Source organism: Phaethon lepturus, unplaced genomic scaffold (assembly GCF_000687285.1).
Source record: "Phaethon lepturus isolate BGI_N335 unplaced genomic scaffold, ASM68728v1 scaffold3768, whole genome shotgun sequence".
In the NCBI taxonomy this organism is placed as follows: Eukaryota; Metazoa; Chordata; class Aves; order Phaethontiformes; family Phaethontidae; genus Phaethon; species Phaethon lepturus.
This window is the reverse complement of record NW_010555341.1, coordinates 36,589-58,627: the sequence shown is the minus strand read 5'-3', so window position 1 is coordinate 58,627 and position 22,039 is coordinate 36,589. Positions and strand designations below refer to the sequence as shown.

At 35.4% G+C, this 22,039-nt stretch overlaps 1 protein-coding gene across 1 annotated transcript; it reads left to right on the top strand.

Moving 5' to 3' along the window:
* The first annotated feature begins 1,120 nt into the window (after positions 1-1,120).
* On the top strand, positions 1,121-20,277 carry ASUN (asunder spermatogenesis regulator). Its single transcript, XM_010292117.1, has 16 exons — positions 1,121-1,348; positions 2,272-2,346; positions 3,105-3,307; positions 3,583-3,663; positions 4,885-4,975; positions 6,616-6,744; positions 8,379-8,463; positions 11,110-11,199; positions 12,167-12,256; positions 13,060-13,238; positions 14,735-14,905; positions 15,376-15,530; positions 16,514-16,744; positions 17,885-18,024; positions 18,684-18,819; positions 19,881-20,277. Exons 1-16 carry the CDS (start codon positions 1,124-1,126, stop codon positions 19,918-19,920), a joined length of 2,121 nt encoding a protein of 706 aa, XP_010290419.1. The 5' UTR covers positions 1,121-1,123; the 3' UTR covers positions 19,921-20,277.
* The last annotated feature ends 1,762 nt before the right edge of the window (positions 20,278-22,039 follow it).

Genomic DNA, 22,039 nt, shown 5'->3' with positions numbered 1-22,039 from the left:
TAGGGTGTGCCCTGGAAGCTGTAGCCGTTGGCGGGGGCGAAACCTGCCCCCCCCAGAGTGAGGTGCTGCCGTCTGACTTGGGCAACTCCTCGTTGTTTTAATATTTTAGGTTTTTAAATGGCCTGGGTATATATTTCTTGCTTTTCTGTACTCTGTAATTCAGCGGCGTTTGCGTGGACGAAATAGATTTTTGCACTAGGAATGTTATGAAAACATCCAGGAGTTGAATGAGTTTGATATGAGACGAGTGTTTAGAGATTAATTTGGTCTAAGTAGCACTAGCCTAAGCTTAATTTTCCTCTGTAGTTTGGGTCCCCAAATTACAGTGTCCACCCTAACACAAGGATCTGACGTAGTTGCTTCAAAAGTACTTCTTCCAGTGTAAAAACCCATTCTTACTGACGTGAAATGGGAAAATGCACCACAACTCAATGCAGAGTTCTCTGGCTTCGTATTTGGGAAGAATGCAAAGGGTGCTCCTGTGATTCTTGCTGCATAAGGAACATTTACATTGTGATTTCAGACTTGGTGTGTCTGTCAATGAGAGATAAAAGTGCAGATGCAAATATTAATTTAAAAACAGAAAGATGTATCTAGCAAATGAAGGCTGAAAATCTACTTAAAAGTCTTAAAAGCTACTTCAAGGTCTGTATAGTTGCTTATTTTAGTAAATAAGTTTTAAATAGGAAGCATGTTCCATACTTTTTTCTTAAGTTTTCTTTTTATTAGAAAACTGAGGAGGGTAACGTTGTTGTTTCCGTTTCAACAGTATATGTTCACATTTTCTGTATTTTTTTCCTCTTGAGAAAAAATAGTTTCTTCTGATTAGAAATCTAGTATACTAAATGCATGAAATAAGAGTTCCAGAGGGTATTTGTCTCCATGTAATTATATTCTTAAAATTGATATTTTTTAGTTTTTTCAAAAGCTTAAAAGTTTTGTAAGAACTAATTATGCAATATGGAATCAAAATACTCTTAAGAGGTAACATCTTTACAACTAATATGTTCTAGTGAGATAATTTTATACTATATAAACTGCACAGTAATCCTGTGATGTGATTTTTTTTTTTCCCTTCTATAATTTCTTTCTAATTTTAGTATCTGTTTCTTTTAGGAAGAAAATGAAAATCTTTTCTGAGTCTCATAAAACTGTTTTTGTTGTGGATCACTGCCCATATATGGCAGAATCCTGCAGACAACATGTTGAATTCGATATGTTAGTAAAGAATCGGACCCAAGGAATTATACCTCTAGCACCCATATCAAAATCGCTATGGACCTGTTCAGTGGAATCATCCATGGAGTACTGTAGAATAATGTATGATATTTTTCCTTTCAAAAAACTGGTAAGTTCTAGGCACACGGCGTATGATACTTGATAGTATAAAGGATGTTGTAATGAAGTGTTTTAATATCATTGGTGTTGGTTAGATTAAAAGATCATATATAATTTATTATATAAAAAATTCTTTGTGCTGTTGATATGCTTTATAGCTATTTAAATTGGTTTCAGTAGGCTATAACCATGGAAGTTAAGCCTGTGCCAGTGATATTGGCACAAAATAGTGATGGTGGAATACTGGCTGTGTCAGGCAGCAGCTGAGGCAGAGGCTGGGCACTAACAAATACTGGCGGTAGTTCAGTGATTTAATGCATGTCAGCCACACTGCCTCAATGGATCGCATGTCCTCGTTCTCAGACAACGAATGTTTAATTTAAACTCTGGTTTAGAGCATTTAATATACAGTCAAGTCCCATTATGGGGTTGTATCAAGTGTATGCTTAATGGATTTGAATCAGGTGGCTGAACTGGAGCTTGTGTGGTATGAGAAACCAAAATTAAGATAGAAGGTGTGCTTCCTGTTGACTTTTTTGTCATCTTTAGAACTTATTTTGCAATGTTGTTTATTAAATCTTGCTAGGTATTTGCCCCTGTGATCTACTGTGGCAGAATGATTTGCAATATTGCAGTATTAGAATTCACTTTATATCTCTTCTACTGAAAATATTACCTAATTGGTGTAGAGATTTAGTGGCTTAAAAATGTAAATAGTTAGAGTAAGAAGTTGTTAATCATAATGTTCCTAAAGGTGTAACTGAATATAGCTGAAGAGGATGCTTTTTTGTGGTTTTGTTGTCTCATTTTTAGTTTGGTTTGTCATTGAACATATCTCCAAAGTATCAGAAGAGGTGTAGTTCATGTTTGTCTGGATTTGGGGAAGTAGCCATAATGGTTGTTATCTTACATGTGCTTTTTTGATCCTTTCAGGTGAATTTCATTGTGAGTGATTCTGGGGCTCATGTCTTGAATTCTTGGACACAAGAAGATCAGAACTTGCAGGAGGTATGCTTTGTAACTGTTCTTTTGTAAGTCTAGTTTAATTGGAGTAAATAGCAGCTGCTTACTATGTTCAATCTGAAATAAATTTACTTAATTAAAATGTTGGTGCATCTGGTCTGAAATTATTGTGTAACAGAACTTTAAGTAGCCTGTGAGGCTGGACTATTCTATAGGCAGCCTCACATAATTTAAAAAGAATCCAGTATAGAGTTGCATATTAAAATAAACATTTTGAAGAAATAACCTATGTGTTTCTTCTGTAATTTGATACTTGAATTTTAAATTTAGTTTGTTTTTTTACATTTGCCTGACAGGCAAATAAACTGTTTAAAAAAAATATTGTAAATAGTCTCTTTGCACTTGTTTTGTTTCATACTGAATGTGCTGAATTTACTTTGAATTTACTTGGAGGAACTGAATTTCCAAATTCTCAGAAAATAAAAGCAGTTGGCAACTGATAATGTTACAATTTCTTTCAGGTATCGGATATAGCTTGTTATTATAGCCATGTATTTTTCTGTAATAAATGAGAATATAATATTCTCAAGGCTTAGTAACAATTAATAAATTAATTGCAAAGAGTAATTTAGGGCCAAATGTTTTCTAGAAGGCTGGCAACTTATAATGGTCTTCACTCTGGTTTTCTCTAAACAATATTAATTTGCATGTAAAATAAGTTACGATGATGAATTTTCTCTTAACTGATCATTTTAACAAATGCCTAGAAAGTAATTTTCAATAATGTATTTCTTTTTAACTAGTTGATGGCAGCATTAGCAGCTGTTGGGCCACCTAATCCTCGGGCAGATCCAGAGTGCTGCAGCATACTTCATGGTCTGGTTGCAGCAGTTGAAGCGCTCTGCAAAATAACAGAATACCAGCATGAGGCTCGAACCATGCTCATGGAGAATGCGGAACGTGTTGGAAACAGAGGAAGAATAATCTGTATTACTAATGCGAAAAGGTTTGTATTATAATCTGCTTCTACCATTTTAAAAAAGTTATTTCATGCTTTTTTAGACGTTTTTTTTATTGTCATGAATTAGTGCCCTAAGTAGATAGCTTTTTTGTTTTCTTTATTAAATCATTTCTTGCCTTATTAAAGGTTTCATTTATGGAGGTCTGTTAGAGTAACAAACCAGAAGTTTCCCACTTGAAATAGGAGAGCACTTAGTAGTATGTTGCTTTGAACAGGATTGATTATTCTGCACTAAAAAAAATCATAAAATTTCTTCCTAGTGACAGTCATGTTCGGATGCTTGAGGATTGTGTTCAGGAAACCATTCACGAGCATAACAAGCTTGCAGCTAATTCAGATCAGTGAGTATACTTTTTACAAAGGTAGTTTCTCTTATTCTGTGTGCACCTGTTGTATCCTCTATGAAATACAGATGTGTTTTTGTCACTTAAAACTTATTCTGATGAACTGTTTGAATGAATGCTGGTGTGAAATAGAATGTGCCAAATCATGATATTGTTAACTTAGAGCTGGTGTATAATAATTAGCTTTTCAGTATCATCCTTTATCCTTATAGGATGGTATTTCTTTAGGTTGCTACCTTCTACATCTTGCTCCAAAATGAGACACATAACTGTGCCTTGTTATATACTGTATATATGTAATCAGTAATGCATCTGATGCATTTTGTCTTGATAACACTGTATTAATTTTACATTCATCTTTCTTTGACTAAAACAGCTAACTACTTTGAAACTAGTTTTTAATTTCTAAATTATTATGTTGCCTGACACTTCCCTTGAGATAAAGGAATCTCTTGAAATACAGGTTACATCTCGTCTGAGATGTCATTTTTCTACCATGTGTTTTGTCTAATTATACAGTGAACTGTTTGGCCCAGGGACTATGTATTGCCTTAAAGTGTATAGTGGGTGGAGATCCTGTTCTTGGTTGCTCCTTAGGCACTTAAATATAGGACACTCCTGCTTCTGCTATTTACCTGCTGCAATTGCAGCTTTATGTATGTATAAGGGATACTGCCCCATTGAATTGGGTTCTACATCCACTCTAAAGACAGAAAAGTGGTCTCATTCCTGTAGGTAGAGATGTGCAACAATGTCTTGATCTCTCCAAATTTCCAACTGCATTAGGAGATAAGCATGCTATTTGGGTGGTTGTTGTCATGTTCACCGGAATCCCCTTAGTAATACCTGTGCACACCTGGGAGACACAAATCCGATGTAGTTTCAATTTTCAGTTGAATGAAGCTGAACAGATCACAGCAGGATCTATTCCATTGATAAGTCCAAAAAGAAACACAGTGCATCTGAAGACACTATAGCATCTGAAGAGCTAGAAATGTTATACTTTTTAAATATTCTGATTAAAAACTTATTTTGAAGTGCTTTTGAAAAACATGGATGTAACCTAGTTTCTACAGAATGCTTTCTGAAACATGTATGTTGTAATACATATTTATGATTCTGTGTTCTGGAGATCAGATGAATCTTGGGACAATTGATCTAATTTGTAGGAGATAGTCTGCAACACTGTAGGCTAAATAGAATGTTTTTATTTTTAAGTTTAATGCAGATTCAGAAATGTGAATTGGTCTTAATCCACACTTACCCAGTTGGTGAAGAAAGCCTTGTTTCAGATCGTCCTAAAAAAGAGGTAAGGAGCTTAAAATGAGAAAATCTATCCAAGGATTAGGAACCATGTCAGACTCAAAATAGACAGTGCAAATTAAGTATTCAGCAATAATGTTTTGAGCCTCTGGTAAGGTGTAGGAAAAAGTACAGGTGATAGTTCTTTGAAAAGTTGCCATCTAAAGTGTATGCTTTGTCTTTTTGTTCTGTAGTTTTTGTGCATATGTGGTATTGCCTGTTGTAATTTTGTTACTTAAATTTCTTTCATTAATAACTCTTGTTTCATTTTTTTGGTTAAGTAAGCCTGTTAATGCCATAGAATGATAGTCTTTGGTTTGGATTTTTTGAGAAGGAAATGCACATTTAGGAACGCAGTGTAAAACCATCAATTACATGGTGTGTTGAATAGGTTAACTGAGTAACTTTCACTGCTGTTCGAGCATAAGCTGCTAGTTAGCACAAGCCCTGTTTTCCCAAATACCTGTTACTGAGTGGTGTGGATATTGTTTAGCACTATGTGTTCCATGTTATCCAGACTAACATGTTAGCATTTTTTAGCCTTTTGGTTGAATGGTTTTCTCATGAAACCAAAATGAGCTTTTGTGTATACATTTTGTTGTTCCAGTGTTAGCAGACAGATGCCTTTTAATGAAAAGCCTTGGAAGGCATATCTGCTTCCAAGTAAAAGGGTAATGTATTGTAGGAATGTAGAATATGCTTGAAGTTCATCAAATACTCAAAGTACCCTACAGGTACTTCTAAAGATTATTTTATGAAAAGGTGAAGGGATGCATTGAAGTAATTGCTCTATATATTAATATCTCAGTTGTTTGGTAACAAGCACATATGCTCTTTGGACTTGTATGCTTAGTGGTTGTTTGAAACAAAGTATGTACAAAATATTTTATTAATGTAGTCTACTCTTCATCAGTCATCTCTGCTCAGTATTTTAATGTGCTGTCTGTAAGAAAAAGCCATGAGAAAAAGTCTTAACATGAAAGGCATGTAGTCCTGCATACTATTTCATGAATAAGGAGGACTGTAATAGCTACCTTCCTGAGATTCTTTTCTACAAAACCCTTTTGTAGTTTTGCTGAAAAATAAAGTATGAACAGAATAGAATAAATTGACTACTCTGAAGACAGTCTTTATCATTTTTTGTTTTTTTCAAAAGCCTAAAACCAATGTCCTTGTTAGCTAGGGAAAAATCAAAGGCATCTTATGGCTTGTGTTTGTTTCCCTTGTGTATATATGATGCGTTTACAAGTAGGTATATAAAAATTACTTTGTTCCTGTTATTCAGCAGGTAAAAGAGTGAAAAATGAGCCCCAGAGCTGCTATTAAGAGGATTTCTTCCCCTTGTTGTGATACTAACTCTTCCTATTAACAATTAATGACTCAAGTTTTTTAGCACACTTCTAATTTTTTGACAGTTTGTAGCAGCTGCAACCATAATAACTGGCATAACCTGCAAAATACTGAGTGAGAAATAATTTTTGCTTCTTCCTTCTTAGTTTCCCACTGTGTGGGTTTTTTGGGTGGTTATTTTCCCTCAAATTTAGCAGTATAAATGTCTTTGTTTTAGTGTTTCAAATGAATAATACTGTTACATGATACTAGAGTCTAATCCATTAATACTATATACTCTATGTCAATTTATTTTAGCTTTCACCTGTTTTAACCAGTGAAGTGCACAGTGTCCGTGCGGGACGGCATTTGGCTACAAAACTGAATGTTTTAGTACAACAGCACTTTGATCTGGCTTCAACCACAATAACTAACATTCCTATGAAGGTAATGTTGTGTGTATAGCTTTGCGATAACTAGCTGCATCACTTCTAAATTTGTTTGAAAACTTTTACTGTTTATTTTAATTGAATTTTTACATTGTTTTTCTCTCCATGTCATATTTTCTGTTTTGTTTCTTTATTAGCCCACATTCAATGTCTGTGACCAGGTTAGTAAAAATAAAGGGGGAAAAAAGTAAAGAAGGATCACAGTACAAAATGTTGTATTGCTGAATCTCAATTTTTGATGTCGCAATACAAGTGTTGTTTCAGTTCTGTTTGTATTTTATGTAAATACAATCTTATTTACCTCAGATTACTTTGTCTGTGATTCTTTTGTCTTTTTCTAGTTGTGTTAGATATTCTTGACCCTTGTGCATTATAGTGGCATAGTGAGTCTCTTTTTCCTCTGTTTCATTACCATGCCCACCCAACATAAAGGTGTTTGTAACTAGTAGCCCATTTTTGACTAAAGGTTTTCCAGTAGGTTTTCCAGTTTGAAGATCCATAAGCCAGAAACAGGGGTGTGGGAGATACATCTAGTTAAGATAGATATTAAACATCTTCTGTTCAAAGTTGTCCCTATTTTTAATATTTTTTTATCACTACTGGCAGGAAATCAGTGCAACTAAGAATTTCAAGTATTAAGTTTACAGTAATTTTCTGATCAGGCAGCAAGAGACAACTGAAACAGAAGTGTCAGTCTTCAAACCAAACAAATATGGCAGGGGCAGATAACCCTTCTTGATTTAAAAAATTCATCAAGTTCTAATACTGTCAATCATTACTTGTATCTTTGAAAACTGTCAATATTGTATGGATTTTATAAGTTAAAATATGAAACTAGAATATTTTCACAGCTTTAATGAAACTTAGACATGGGTCATGGCATAAATGTTACTTAAGTTTGCAAATACCTTGTCTGTAACTTTCTGACCTGTGTGCTGCTGGTATGCCTTTCCCTTCTGCCTTTGTCCTTATAGTAATAGACTATGTTGGGTTCTCTGTGGTTTTTTGGATGTTTTTTTACTTGGAATAAATTACCAAGGTTACTGTTCTGTTTTTGCTAGTCCTCTGCAGCTGTTCAAAGATGCAGTGTCCTCTTTACAAACATCAATTTTTTTAATTATAAACTTGCAGTTGCAAGTACACTTCTTGTATATCTTAAGTGCAAGGAAATTATAATTTCAAAGTGTGTTTTTTGGTTTGGATTCTTGAAATTTTTAGTTATAGAAAGTAATTGCTGATCTAGTCTGCAGTGACTATTTGTTGCTGCTTAGCAAGTTTAAATGCTGGTGGTATTCAATATGTTGTAGGCTTCCTTAACTTCACTAATTTAAACAAGTAGTTAAGCATAGTTTTACCTATATTTTACACTATGCACCCTGTCATGACATTTGCATAAAAAGGAAACCATAGGGTTTCAAAAAAGGAAAAAGAGGAAAAGCAGCTGCATCTTTAAACAGGTCAGAGAGCAAACACTTTCCTCAACATTGCTAATCCTGTTGTTGTCTGAAGCCCTTTGGAGACTTTTTGTTTTCTTCTGGAGTTAAAGGTAAATGTAGAACCATTCATTTATGAAAACAATGACCTCTAGCTGAAAGAATTATATTTATTCTTTCTACCTTTCTCTTTTTAAAGGAAGAACAACATGCTAACACATCAGCCAACTATGATGTGGAGCTTCTTCATCACAAAGAGGCACATGTTGACTTCTTAAAGAGTGGTAAGTAGAAATAGTCCTCTAAAGATGACTTTTGATCAGCCTACCAGAAATATTCAAAAAGAAAGATTGCGAGCTTCAAATTGATGTAAATTTCAGGAATGGTTAGTGTATTTTTAGTCATTCCTTACAATCCAAGAACTTGATTTGTAATGTTGGCATTGGAGTTCTAGTCATTACTGGCATATTTTAATGTAGTAATAAGGATATAACAATGAAAAAACAGGTCAAATTCATCAGACAGTTTCACATGTTCAGGATTTGTGTGAGATTTGAGGGGCATGTCCACTTATTCAGATATAAAAAGTGGATGAGACCAGCTGTGCAGTGAGTTTGTGAAAGAAAGTACCTCTTGTGGGTATTTGTGGAAAATTATTCCTTGCACAATTGAACTTTAAATCTGGCTGCTAAATAACAATAGTTGATGACATTTACATCCCATAGGCCTGTTTATGACAGTAATTGCTTTGGAAAAGACAATAGTTATTTGGCTTTTGAACTTTCTTGTATTTGAAATACCTAATATCCTTTTTGTAAATTTGGAATTATTACCTAGTATTCCTCTCAGGTGACTTTTTAATGACTCAAATGAGGTTAGAAAAACACAACAGTAAGCCTTACGCAAAACTATTTTGTTCAGGAAAGAGTGCTTGATGTAAAATTCTGGTAAGTCAGGCTAAAAATTATGTATTCGTAGAATTCAAAGCAAAGCCAAGCAGTGAAAAAACTCTTAGCCTGTGCTGGTGTGTTATGGAATACTTAGACTGTATGCCTCTTCAGTGCTGAAGTCTCATTTGAAGCTTTTAAAGGCTTGTGTATGTTTTGTTTTCTCTTACTGCATTGGCTGTAACTTCTGTTATATGATTCAGTACCATTAAAAGCTTAGTCTGATTTACTATGTGTGCAGAATACCTGTATTTAGATACAGGCTATAGATACTTGTTTTACTATCTGAAACTATATTACATAGCTTTAAAGCATATTAGAAAGTTGGTTGTGGTTTAACTTCTTAGAAGTGAAGAATTTGACAAATGAGTTATTTTTGTCAGTTATTTAATAAAGAGTGGATATTTCTTTTCTGAAGTTTGGAATCATGTGGTCCATAAGTAGCCATTTTAGGGAATTTGTGCTGCTTTTTTCTCTTAAGGTGTTTACCATTACTTTGAGGAAAAGGAGCTAACTCCTCATTATCATCTAGAAGTACTGTGCTCCCTATTTTAATGGAGTGTATGATAAAAGATTGAGGAAAAAGAATAGGATGTTACAGTAACGAATTCAGACTTAACTGAACTTGTGTTACTGTGTTGAAAGCATGAAACTTTATTGGAAGGACTTAGAAATAGTTTTCTAACACCTATTGGCTCAAGGAATAAGTCTGCTAGTAAAAACCAAAAGCAAACTCCAACTGCAATTCCTCTTCAAATTTTTTCCATCAGAACTTTGAGAGGAAAGTCTGTTCTTAAATCCTGGAAATTTTGGTTTCTTTTTTTAACTAAATCTTTCAGCTGTAATAGCTCTGCTGCTAGGAAAACAGGAATTCAGTTACATTGATCTTACTTCTGCAAAATGTTGCTAGAGAATTTTTAGATGAAGTAAGTTTGGCCCTTTAGATATTCTGAGAGATTTTCTAAAAGGATTCTGGTTATTTTAATTTAATGGAAAAATCAACGTTTGCAAGTTACCTGCATGATTAATAAGCAAGTCAAACAAGTCTCTTGAGTAAATGTCTTGTGGAATAAAAGAAAAATTATATGAAAGATTAGACCAAACCCTAATATATTACATACAATGTTGCATGTTGATGTATGTCTCATTCCTCCCAATTATTGTGGATTTGAGCATATTAAGTGACTGTGCTACTGTGATTCTGAAACTTCACGCAAAACTCAGTTAATTCTTTCCTGAGATAATGTGAGTCAAACATTGTGGAGAATTGCAAAACTCACTAGTAGAAATGTAATTAGATGTATTAAAGGGGTATTGTTACTGTCTGTTTTAAAGGCCTTCAGGTGGTTTTTGCCAGACCAGTTATCAGTGAGAATTTGTATAGAAGTATTCTAATAATAAAACATCTATGGCCAGTAAACCATGTTGAGAGATGATCAGTTTGAATCTGACATAGCAAAGATACTGGATGATGAGACCAAAATACTTCTTTCCCCCAAAAGCCCAACTTGTCAAATGTGCCTTTAGATCAGTTTCAATTTTGACCTTGGGATAGAATATGTGCAATATATGATCAGCTCTAAAATTTGTTCAGGGTTCTGATTTCTGTGTGGAAAATTAAAAAAGATATTGTCTTATAGTCCTAAGCATTTTAGAAGGAAAAAATTGCCTATTATAGATAAAACATATCTAGAATTTTCTAAATGTTGAATAGAATCTATGGAATGTACTCTGGAGCTGCAGTATTTTGTTCACTGACTTGTCTTTTAAAATATATGCAAGGGCTGCTGATTTTAAAATATTAATTTTCAACTGCCACTGCTAATAACTTTTTTGCTTCAGTTAGATATCTAACTTTTAAAAAAATTAGTTTACATTTTTGTATATGCTTATGTAATGAATATTTTGTACCTTAAGTTTGGAGGTTTTTGCTGTAACAGAAAATATAGTTGATCACACACTTTTTCTGACTTTATACTGCAGGTGATAATCATATAGGCAGCAATAGCAGAGAAGGCACGTTTAAAGAAACTGTAACGTTAAAATGGTGTACTCCTCGAACAAATAGTGTGGGTAGGTAACATGGTATCTTACAAAACTGATATTCTAACTTGTGTTGAACACAGTTCTCTATATGCTGATGAGAATCTGAACAAGGAGAGAATTCACTTCTTGTTAATGCTGGTTTTACCTTTTGCTCTATAAACTTTGCTGCTGACTGCACCTTGCTTTACCAATGGTCATACGATGCTCTCCTGATCTTGGCTAATCAGTGGTGTTTGTAAGAGGGGTAGTAATGTTTTTCTTTGTGGCTTTTTTCAGTCTCTTAAGTATCATGCAGTTCTTCCTCGACTGCAATGTTCAGTAATTATTTGTCCCTCCCATAGTGCCAAGTATGCCTTGTCAGTTCCACAGTGGTGTTTTCTTAACATAGCAGGTTTGAGATGTTGACTCTTTTTTTTTGGTTTTAATTCTTGGTTTGGGGGGGGTGGGGATAGTATCAAAGTACTATCTTCAGTGTAATCTTTAGAATGCTAAGTAAAAAGCTTTGTAAGGAAACTAAATGTATGCAGTGATACTATCAGACTAGTCCCTCTGTATTAACTTCCAAATCTGAGTAAGGGAGTGATCTCTGCCCAAATCTGAGTAAAGCTGAAAGACAGGGAAGATTGGAGGTAACATAGGAACCACTTGGCCATTCAGTTCATGCACCCTGTAGACTATCAGCAAGATGTATTGACTTTTTGAGCCAGCAGGTCAAAAACATAGAGAAATGAGGCTGAATCTACAGTGAAATAACTCAGGAGATAAAGAACTGGAGGTCCTGCTGGAAATAGGGCTTGGGAATGTATTAGGCTCTCAGAGTTGAGGGTACTGGAATGATTGTGAGGAGATGATGAAAGGAGCCGTCTTTTAGATCAAGGGACAGGTAGACTTTCTAGTTCTGATGATTGTGGAATAGCTCCTCTCCTTTGTTTTCTTTTGTGGGATGTTTTTTCTGTGTGGAACTACGCTCTCAATTTTCTTACTTATTTTTCAGAATTACACTACTGCACTGGAGCATACAGAATTTCACCAGTAGATGTAAATAGCAGACCTTCTTCATGCCTTACTAACTTTCTCCTTAATGGTAAATTTGTGTCCTTGGCCAGTTATTTAATGTTTTAATTGTTAATATTATGAATAGAGCACTTACCACCGTTAGGTTTGTATAGCAGTAAATGTCTATATACTGTAAAAATGTCTAGTTTATTTTAACATTTTGTACAAATAAGAGAAGAAAGTTGTTAAATGTACTCAAAGGCAAATGGAATGGGTTTTGAAACTTGAAGATGGGAGGAAAGATGTGAAGAATGGACAAGTATTGAATTCTGGTAGTTCTTTTATGAATCCAAATGTAGAATACTTTTCACTTTATGCTACTTAGTAGGAAACACTACTTTCAGTACGTGATAGTGCACTTGATCACAATGCTTACTCTTAACTATTGCAAAATATTAGCACCTTATCTCTATGCCTGATTTTTAGCAGATGCTGGGTAGCCTCAGAAAGCTCTCAACTGGGTTATGTATACAATATAATCTGTAATAATTAAAATAACAAACTGTCCTTACATAACATACCATATTAATGTCTTATAGGTATTTTTCTGAAGAAGAATGTCCTACAGAGAAAGTGATTGGTTGGTCTGGGGGAGAGACTTTTTGATCTTTCTCTGTTAAATTTAAGAGTGTATGACAGTATGTTCTGTGTAAATACATATGGGGTAAATACTCAAAGGAGATAGCTGTTTCTCATTCAGCTAGGTGAAAACACAACTTTAATGGATTCAGGGTCTTACTGGCTAGGTACAAACCTGTATTGTGTATATGTAGTTTTTAATTTAAAATTGCAGCATGCAGGAACTAATGAAACTGATCTCACTTCCAACAGGTCGTTCTGTTTTGTTGGAACAGCCACGCAAATCTGGCTCTAAAGTAATTAGTCACATGCTCAGCAGCCATGGAGGAGAAATTTTTCTGCATGTATTGAGCAGCTCGCGATCAATTCTAGAAGATCCCCCATCAATTAGCGAAGGGTGTGGTGGAAGAGTCACTGACTACCGGATTACAGTAAGATTCTTTTTTTTAGGTTGTTGCTTATCTTGGATGACAAGTGATGTAGTGCAGTAGATGTGTGAAGGAAGTGTTGGTATGTTTTCTGGAGAGCTGGAATGGATTGCATGGTCAAACTCATTTTCTTTGTACTACTGTTACATATTTGGTACAAATGATACATATTTAGTAAACGGTAGTACATCTGCTTATTGTTATACCTGCTTCATAGAATCCTTTCCATGTCAAGGAAGTACTTGCTTCTATGCACTATAAGTATTTAAAGTTTGTTCTGATTTAAGAATAACATTTTTCTTGGCAAGTTTTTTCTGTGGGCTGGATACATCATAGGACTATCCTGCTTATTTTGCTTATAACTTATTGTAGACAATAAGTTATCCATGGGACAGCAATGTGCCCTGGTGGCCAAGAGGGTCAATGGTATCCTGGGGTGCATTAAGAAGAGTGTGACCAACAGGTCAAGAGCAGTTATCCTCCCCCTCTACTCTGCACTGGTGATGTCTCATCTGGAGTATTGTGCCCAGTTCTGGGCTCCCCAGTTCAAGAGAGACAGGGAACTTTTGGAGAGAGTCCAACGGAGGACTACTAGGATGACTAAGGGACTGGAACATCTCTCGTATGAGGAAAGGCTGAGAGACCTGGGGCTGTTTAGTCTGGAGAAGAGAAGGCTGAGAGGGGACCTTATCAATGTCTATAAATATGGGAAGGGTGGCTGTCAGGAGGATGGAGCCAGTCTCTTTTCAGTAGAGCCCAGCAATAGGACGAGGGACAATGGGCACAAACTGCAGCACAGGAAGTTCCACCTCAACATGAAGAAAAACTTCTTTACTGTGAGGGTGACTGCATGCTGGAAGAGGCTGCCCAGAAAGGTTGTGGAGTCTCCTCTGGAGACCTTCAAAACCCGACTGGATGCATTCCTGTGCAACCTGCCCTAGGTGATCCTGCCTTGGCAGGGGGGTTGGACCAAGTGATCTTCAAAGGTCCCTTCCAGCCCTTACCATTCTGTGATTCAGATTCTGTGATTTTTCAGAAGGATGGATTGTGTGTGAGTGGTTGGTACAATAAATGGAAAAAATGAAGTTGCTGGTTTTGAACCCTGGATAGGGAGCAGACAATCAGCTGTCACTCATTTTGGGGTTTTTCCTTTATTTTTTTAACACATGTTTTATATCTGTTCTAAACAAGTTAGAAGTGGCTTCCAGAAAAATGTAACAAATCTCTTACCATACATGAAATACCTTGCAGATGCAGAAGACTTCCTCATCAAACACCTTGCATCAGTTTTTGACCCATATTTTTATACAACTATTTTTGTGTTCACCCCAAGTTACGTACATCTGAAAGCTAGAAACAGGGCTCTGGTTGTTAGGGTCAAGTTTAGTGGTGGGGGTGGTACATGGTTAGTGATAAGCAAAACTATGCTGTTTTGCCCATTCAGTGAAAGTTACTGTGTTAGAGAAATGCCTAATTGTATCTTGTTTGGTTACCATTAGGATTTTGGTGAATTTATGAGGGAAAACCGATTAACTCCTTTTCTAGAGCCCAGATATAAGATCGATGGAAGTCTTCAAATTCCATTGGAACGTGCAAAAGATCAGTTAGAGAAACATACTCGTTACTGGCCTATGATTATTTCTCAGACTACCATCTTCAACATGCAAGCTGTAAGTAACCTGGGGTTTGTAACTTTTTATTCTGTTCTAGATTAAGTTTCACCTTGCCACTTGATGAAATATTAACTCTATTTTATGATAATCTCCTGCCACAATCAGTTTATTTTCAGCTTTATTTTCACTTGAATACTCTGTATTTAATGTCAATAGATTATTGGAATGCCATCTAAATAGGGTGGAGTATTTGAACGTGATAGTTACATTGCTGATGGGTAAAGTAGTTTTACTCGCCTGTGAGTTTTGTTTTTAGAGCACTGACCTTGAGCTTAATGTGATATCATCTGAGCTCTGTACTAAACGTGCATCTGCTTATACCTGCTCAGAGTTACTACTAAATTGAGGATAAGAGGGTGTGTGTTTTGTTGAGTTGTTCCATGGTTCCATTGCCTTTGATTTCTTTTTTTCCTGTTTGTCTCCTGTGGCATACACAGATTTTCTTGTTGTTGACTTTTGTGTTACAGGTAGTGCCATTAGCCAGTGTGATTGTAAAAGAAGCAATGACTGATGAGGATGTTCTGAACTGTCAAAAAACAATATACAATTTGGTAGACATGGAGAGGAAGAATGATCCGCTGCCAATTTCAACAGTTGGTACCAGAGGAAAGGGTCCAAAAAGGTTACATGCATATCTCTTTTTGTGGATGCTGGACTTTTTTCAGAAATATTCTATTGGCATGTTTTAATACCAAATTTTTAAAATTTGGCCAAAGGTAATACGTAGCAAACTAAATGCTGTGTGTAAGCAAAACAAATGCTGTGAATAGTTTGCCTGCATCATTTAGGGGCTATCACAGTACTGATATTGCTATATGTTAGGAAGAAAATACATCGTTGTATTACCCAAGAGTTGTGAGTGTTAAAAAATATGAAAGTGAAGACAGTCATCAAGAAAGGGAAGAGATTGATACAAGCTAGGACAGAAAGTGGAATAATTTACAATTACTAAAAAGGAAAACAAGCATATTACAAATAAACAATGCTTTAAAATTGGGTTATATTAGAATAGTCAAATGTTTTGAAATAGTTACTTAAAATATGTTGAAAACAAACATAGAATATCCTGGTATCTGTCATTGTGATGTATGCATTGTATTTCCTAGAACTGACTGAAAAGAAATGCAACTACAGATGATTTGCCCATGACTGAAAGTTATTTACAGTACTGTGGTACAATTCTTTCTAAATTTTTTAATCCAAATAATTAAATAATTAATTTGCATGTCAGTACATGAGTGGCCCTCTGCATATCCTGGCATTGCTTAGTTAGCAAACACCTGAGAGGATTCAGAAGTGCCTTTTGGCAGTGAGATCTTGTGGAAATTAAGGATTTTATTTCAGTGGGTATAGTCTGTTTCAACTGAAACTTAACTCTTGATGTTAACTGGGAAATGTTATGTGCAATGTGGTTTCAAATTTCAAGGATGGGGTAATCCCAGGTGGATAGACCTCCAATACAAGAGGACAAGACAATTGTTGGGAGTTATTTTTGGGTCAGGGTGGGGGTTGTTTCTTAAGGTCTGTTTTTTAACCTTAATTTATTCAATGGTTTAATGATCTAGGTAATCCTGTATGTAATACCCTTTTTCTGGCCTTGCTTAGAGATGAACAGTACCGGATTATGTGGAACGAATTGGAGACCCTTGTACGAGCACACATAAACAACTCTGATAAACACCAGCGCGTCTTAGAATGTTTGATGGCTTGCAGAAGCAAACCCCCAGAAGAAGAGGAGCGCAAGAAACGAGGTAGAAAGAGAGAAGACAAAGAAGACAAGTCAGAGAAGTTGGGCAAAGACTATGAATCGGATAAGCCATGGCAAGAATCAGAAAGGTAAGTTTTCTAAAGTGAAATAAGTGTAGCATAATAACTTTTGTCCTGCCCTGCTTCAAAGGGGAGAGGAATTGACATGAAACAGTTGCAGGTTTCAGTTTGATGTGTTCGTGCTTGTAGACTTGGCTTACTACCAGTGAGTGTGAATCCCAAGGGTTTTTGGATCAGTCACCATTACCAAGCTTGGGAAATGGGCATCTGATTACACTGCCTGCTTATCAGACTTTTTCAAATTAAAATACTTTACAAGAAGTATGTTTCTAGGACAAGTTGTTGACCACTTAGCGGGGCTTTGCAGCTTGAGGAGTTGCTGCTGTTGGATTTTATTGTAACCACACCACCTATTAGATGTTAAAATGTGTTACAGAAATAGAAAGCATGACTAAAAACTTAGGCAGTTATTTTTCTCTCAAGCTGTAGATAGTTTAGTGTTCAGGTAGATAAACAATCCAAATTGACTTGGCTCTTTAGTTGAATGTCAGGATTGATTGTCCAAATACCTGCTCTCTATAATTCATGTTATTGTAAATTGTCTAAGTGGTAAGCATCTGTCAGTCTCTTTCAAACTACTATTCTAAAGAGATCAAAAACCCCCCATGGTATTAAGCTTAATTTGCATATGTTTTGTGCATGCTATGACTGTTCAGGGTAGGAGGACCTTTACACCTACATTATTCTCACCATGTTGATGACCTTTCTTGCCTTTCTATGTGTGATCAAATCCATTCCTACAATTGCTTTTACTTTCACATGTGGAACAAAAATGGGGACTAAGATAAAAGGGATTTGGTATAGAATAGGTCTGAATTCACATAGAAAAGGTAATAGGAAACTGTGTGGTATTTTTGTGTATTCATTGTTACTCAGTCTTTCCTTCAAAATTCAGAATGATAAACTGTCTCAACTACAATATAAATACTACTAAGTGAAATATTATTTTTAAGGTCCTTCCCTTTACTTAAGGCTTTATCTAGAGGACTATTTGGCCAGTCTTCCCTATTGGTTTTCACTCATTCCAAAGGGTCAAAAGAAACTTTATCATATGGGTTGTGTATAACTTTGACGAGTACAGAATGGTGTCAAGAATCATATGTGCTGCTCTAGCATGTTTTGCTTCACTGTTTTCCTTCCCTCTCAAAGGTTAAAAGGTCTTTTGGATCGTGAAAAAGAAGATCTAGCAGAAGCTGAAGTTATTAAAGATTCTCCTGATTCTCCTGAGCCACCCAACAAAAAGCCTCTTATTACAATGGATGAAATGCCCACAGTTGAAAAGGCAAAAGGTAAACCAGAAGAATTGCAACCAATTATTTCTTTTAAAGATAGAAGTTGTTGTATCAGTCTGTATTTTCTAAAGTAATGAGATGAATCTTCTTGGAGTTAAAGCTAAGTCAGTGAGGATTAATTAAACACTCAATGTTGAGAAATTCTTGATAAATGTGTTAACGTCAACAAGTCTATGTAGAAAGAAGGGTATCAATATACTGTGTGGGTCTGATAGGCAGTTGGGTTGACAAGGGGGTTGGACAAATTTCTGCTGGTGGTATTTGAGCTATTGTATGTCAGAAATGCTATTTAAGGACAAGTATCAGAAGTCATTGTCTCCTGCTGACTAATAAATATAAACATGTCTAAGCAGTATAGTTGTTGGATGGAATAGGCAGTTCTCACTGACTTCTCTTCCTTAGTGTGAGCTGTTATCTGTTGCAGTGGCTGAGCTGATGTTCAGATGCTGCATTTGAAGCAGTCAGTCTCATGAAGCAACTACTCAGCTGTTACCACTTTGCATATTTTGTAGTTATTTAGTCTCTAAAGTTGTTTAATGTTAGTGGGTTTAATATGTTGTACTAACATAGTCTGTAATTTCTTCTAAGCCTTTATAATGTAATGTTTAAGAATTCCAAAATTAAATCACATAGACTCTTTCTACTTGCAATTTTAGGGCCAATGTCCTTGCTGTCTTTATGGAGTAACAGGATTAATACTGCCAACTCTAGGAAACACCAGGAATTTATTGGTCGTTTGAACTCTGTCAACAATAAAGCTGAGCTATATCAACATCTGAAAGAAGAAAATGGGTTTGTATCAGCAAATGCATCACTACAAATGTCTTAGCAGTAGTCAGTATGCTGTATGGAGAAATACTTCAGTTACAGCATTAAAAAGAGTCTTGCTCTCTTGAGGATTAAATATATAAATACATTCCTTTGTGTCTCTGTATTGATGGAGAACTACAGTAGTGTTTGATTTTCAGTTCTTTGTGCTGAGCAAGGCTGAATGCTGATAAATAGTCTTCCTTGTGCCTTAGTGACTGCCCTTGCAGCAAAACTCTTAAACTTCAGGGGGTTAAATGATAGCTAAGTTGAGATTTCTTGTGCCAATCTGTTGCTTGCTTTAGCTTCCAAAGGAATGGCTAATTTTAAAATACTGTTGATAATAGGGTGGTTGAATCATAAGATTCAACTGTGTATTCCTAATGAAGGAAGGTGTATACTTTCCCAAGTAAGGGTGACTGCCTGAGTTTGATCTGCTCTTGAGCATTAGAGAAGACATAGTGCCTAGCAGTTTTTTCTCTAGACTATCTTAAATAAAATGTTTAATAAGTGACAAACATTATGTGCACCTTTCTCTTCATGGATATTAGAATTATTATGAGTAAGTATGCATTTTTAAAGATACTAATATGCACATTTACAGCTGTGCTGTAATGAGGTTGATAGTCCATGTTTTACCAAAAAATACTGAAAAACCAAACCAACCTTCTCTTAAGATGGTGGCAGGCAATGATCAGCGTAAAAAGGGTGAAAATGAAGACCTTGAAACAAATTGCTAAAGCTCAAATTTTAGAAGTAGATTCTCTAGTCACATGAACGTAGGCTTTTGTCTTTTGGTGAGGTTGATAATGGGTAGCTTTTTTGCAGTTGTTGCTGGAAAGTTTCTTTGCAGAAACCTTCCCTTTATGTACTGATTGCTGCTTAAAGTATTAAGAGGAGATAAGATTGTGTATGTTGTGGGCAGGGAGAGACAGGATGACTAATGAAGTTAGAAATATTTATTAAAATACTTAACTATGAATTTTTTTCTTAATCTGATTGTATTTCCAATAACAAGCCTTACGGTTTGTTGTCTTGCATTTCAGAATGGAAACGACGGAAAATGGAAAAGCAGGCCGGCAGTGATGACTTATTTTTATTTCTTTGGACAAAACTTGGCTGAATTGCAAAAATACTTAATGCTGGAATTGATATTGGTACCATTTCAGTACAACTGTATAGCTCTAGTTTGACTGGTTTTTACATTTTTCTATTATTATTTTTGCTATGAAATATGAAATCCACATATCACATTAAATGAATAGTGTGCAAATAGGAGCTGTCCTGAAGTATTTTAGTCATGTTTTTAGGATGAAGAAAACCTGTGCTGCCATGGACTAAAATGAAGTAATCAAAAATGTTAGTCAGTTTAAAGTCTTTTCCCGTAAGAGTTGTTTGTTTAGTATTTCAAAATCAGTGATGACTGTTTAAAAAAAAAATCAAGTAATTGATAATTATCTGATAATATTGTTAAATTTGGCTCGTGAATACTTTTATTTATATGAAACTTCCTCAGGAGTCCAGAATTATGGAAAAGACTGCACACTGAGTACCTACCTAGTCACTGACCTGAGAAAATGCCAGTCTTGGTTTTCAACTAAGGGGTGGGAGTGAGAGTGGTTTTACAGATAAAATTGTTGGTTTAAGGACTTTTAAAAACTGACTAGAAATGATCTTTAGAAAGCAAGCTGTTCAGGTGGTTGTGCTGGAGTTAAGTCTTTGTAAGCAAAAGTAAAATAAAATTTTTGCTAATGATTAAAATTTTTTTATGAAATACACCCTCTAAGACACCTGTGGTTTTAGGTCTAAGCTTTTTGAACATCATGGGGTAGGCGTATTCTGAATATTAATGGCTGTGAAATGACAAAGTAGATGATCTGTCTTCAGTTTCTTTGAGTAGAGCTTCTTTTTCTCTTGATGGAGAGTGGAATTCTCAAATGGGAAAACTCTCTCACCCAATGTCTGTGATCTTCATCCCATCAAGATGTTGGCTTGGCTTCCAAATGGGTCAATGTGAGTGGGCTAAGGAAAAATGAATAGGTGAGCACGCTGAGTTTATCAGCCTTCCTTTGATCTGCATCCATTGCCTTATTCTAGCTTATATAAGCAACTGAAGGTCTCACAGATTTGATATTTTAATAGTTTAAGTTGATTTAAGACATACATTTGTGAGCTTTTATAAAACTAAACTAGTGTATTCATAGTTTTTTCACCTGAAACTAAATACAATAGTTCATGATGACTAGATCTGAACACAAGTATCATGCAAGTATTTTTTGCTTACATAGGTAGCTGAGTCCTTTCTTCAACTGTGTTAAAGTGTCATGTATAGTTTCAAGGTGATTATGTAGCCACTGTGGTGCAGATGTGTTTTCTGTTAAATGATTTTTAGAACCATTTTTAGAGTGGTTAAAGAGTACTTGCATGATAATATCTTTTATCATATTCTAAAACTTACGTAGCTTTTACAGAAGCAATGTGTAATTTTTGGAGGTCCAAAAGACTTATTTTCACTACTTAATTGAAAATAGGATGTCCTGCATTATCACATCTCTTGATTTCCTATCTGAAATGTTCTGATGGAGGAATTTCATAAGTTTCTGTTTTTTCAATGAGATTGTACAGCATATCAGTCTGGATATTTCTCTTTAAAGGGGTTTTAAAGTCTGGAACCTAGAGGGTATGTACATGTCAGCTTTCTGCAATTTGTTGCTAGTCTAGAGAAGTATAACTGAAAAGCTGATCCTGTGCCTTGGAGAATTGTGTGTATTGCATCTCCTGATGTGCCATTAATATTCAGCTGCAGTCCTTAAATATGCACAGGAATTAAATACTTCATTAGAGGAAAAGAAAAATTCTGCACCTGCTATTAAAATATGTATTTATCTTGTTTACTAATGTTTTCTACTTTGGGAACATCTGCTGGGTAAGACTTAAGTGATTAAATGAACAGGGCCCCATTCTCCAAGGTGGTTGATGGTGGGCCTGTGTATTCTAAGTACTTGAAGAGTCTTACTGAGACAGATACTACAGGGGCTGATGTTTCCTGCAGTAATCATTTTAGATTTTTATTTTACCAATCTTATATAAGTCTAGACAGCAAATTACTGCTGCATTGCCTTCTACATCAAACTTTAGAGCTGGTTTATAGCCAGATGGCTTCTGGAAAGCATTGAAGTAGTCATCTAGAGAAGTTGTATTTATC

Bases quoted from the DNA above. Each gene is read 5' to 3' on its own strand.
- ASUN (XM_010292117.1), top strand. From the start codon at position 1,124: ATGAAAATCTTTTCTGAGTCTCATAAAACTGTTTTTGTTGTGGATCAC. The intron at 2,347-3,104 runs GTATGCTTTGTA...CTTTTTAACTAG, and splicing joins AAGATCAGAACTTGCAGGAG to TTGATGGCAGCATTAGCAGC. The intron at 16,745-17,884 runs GTAAGTTTTCTA...TCCCTCTCAAAG, and splicing joins CCATGGCAAGAATCAGAAAG to GTTAAAAGGTCTTTTGGATC.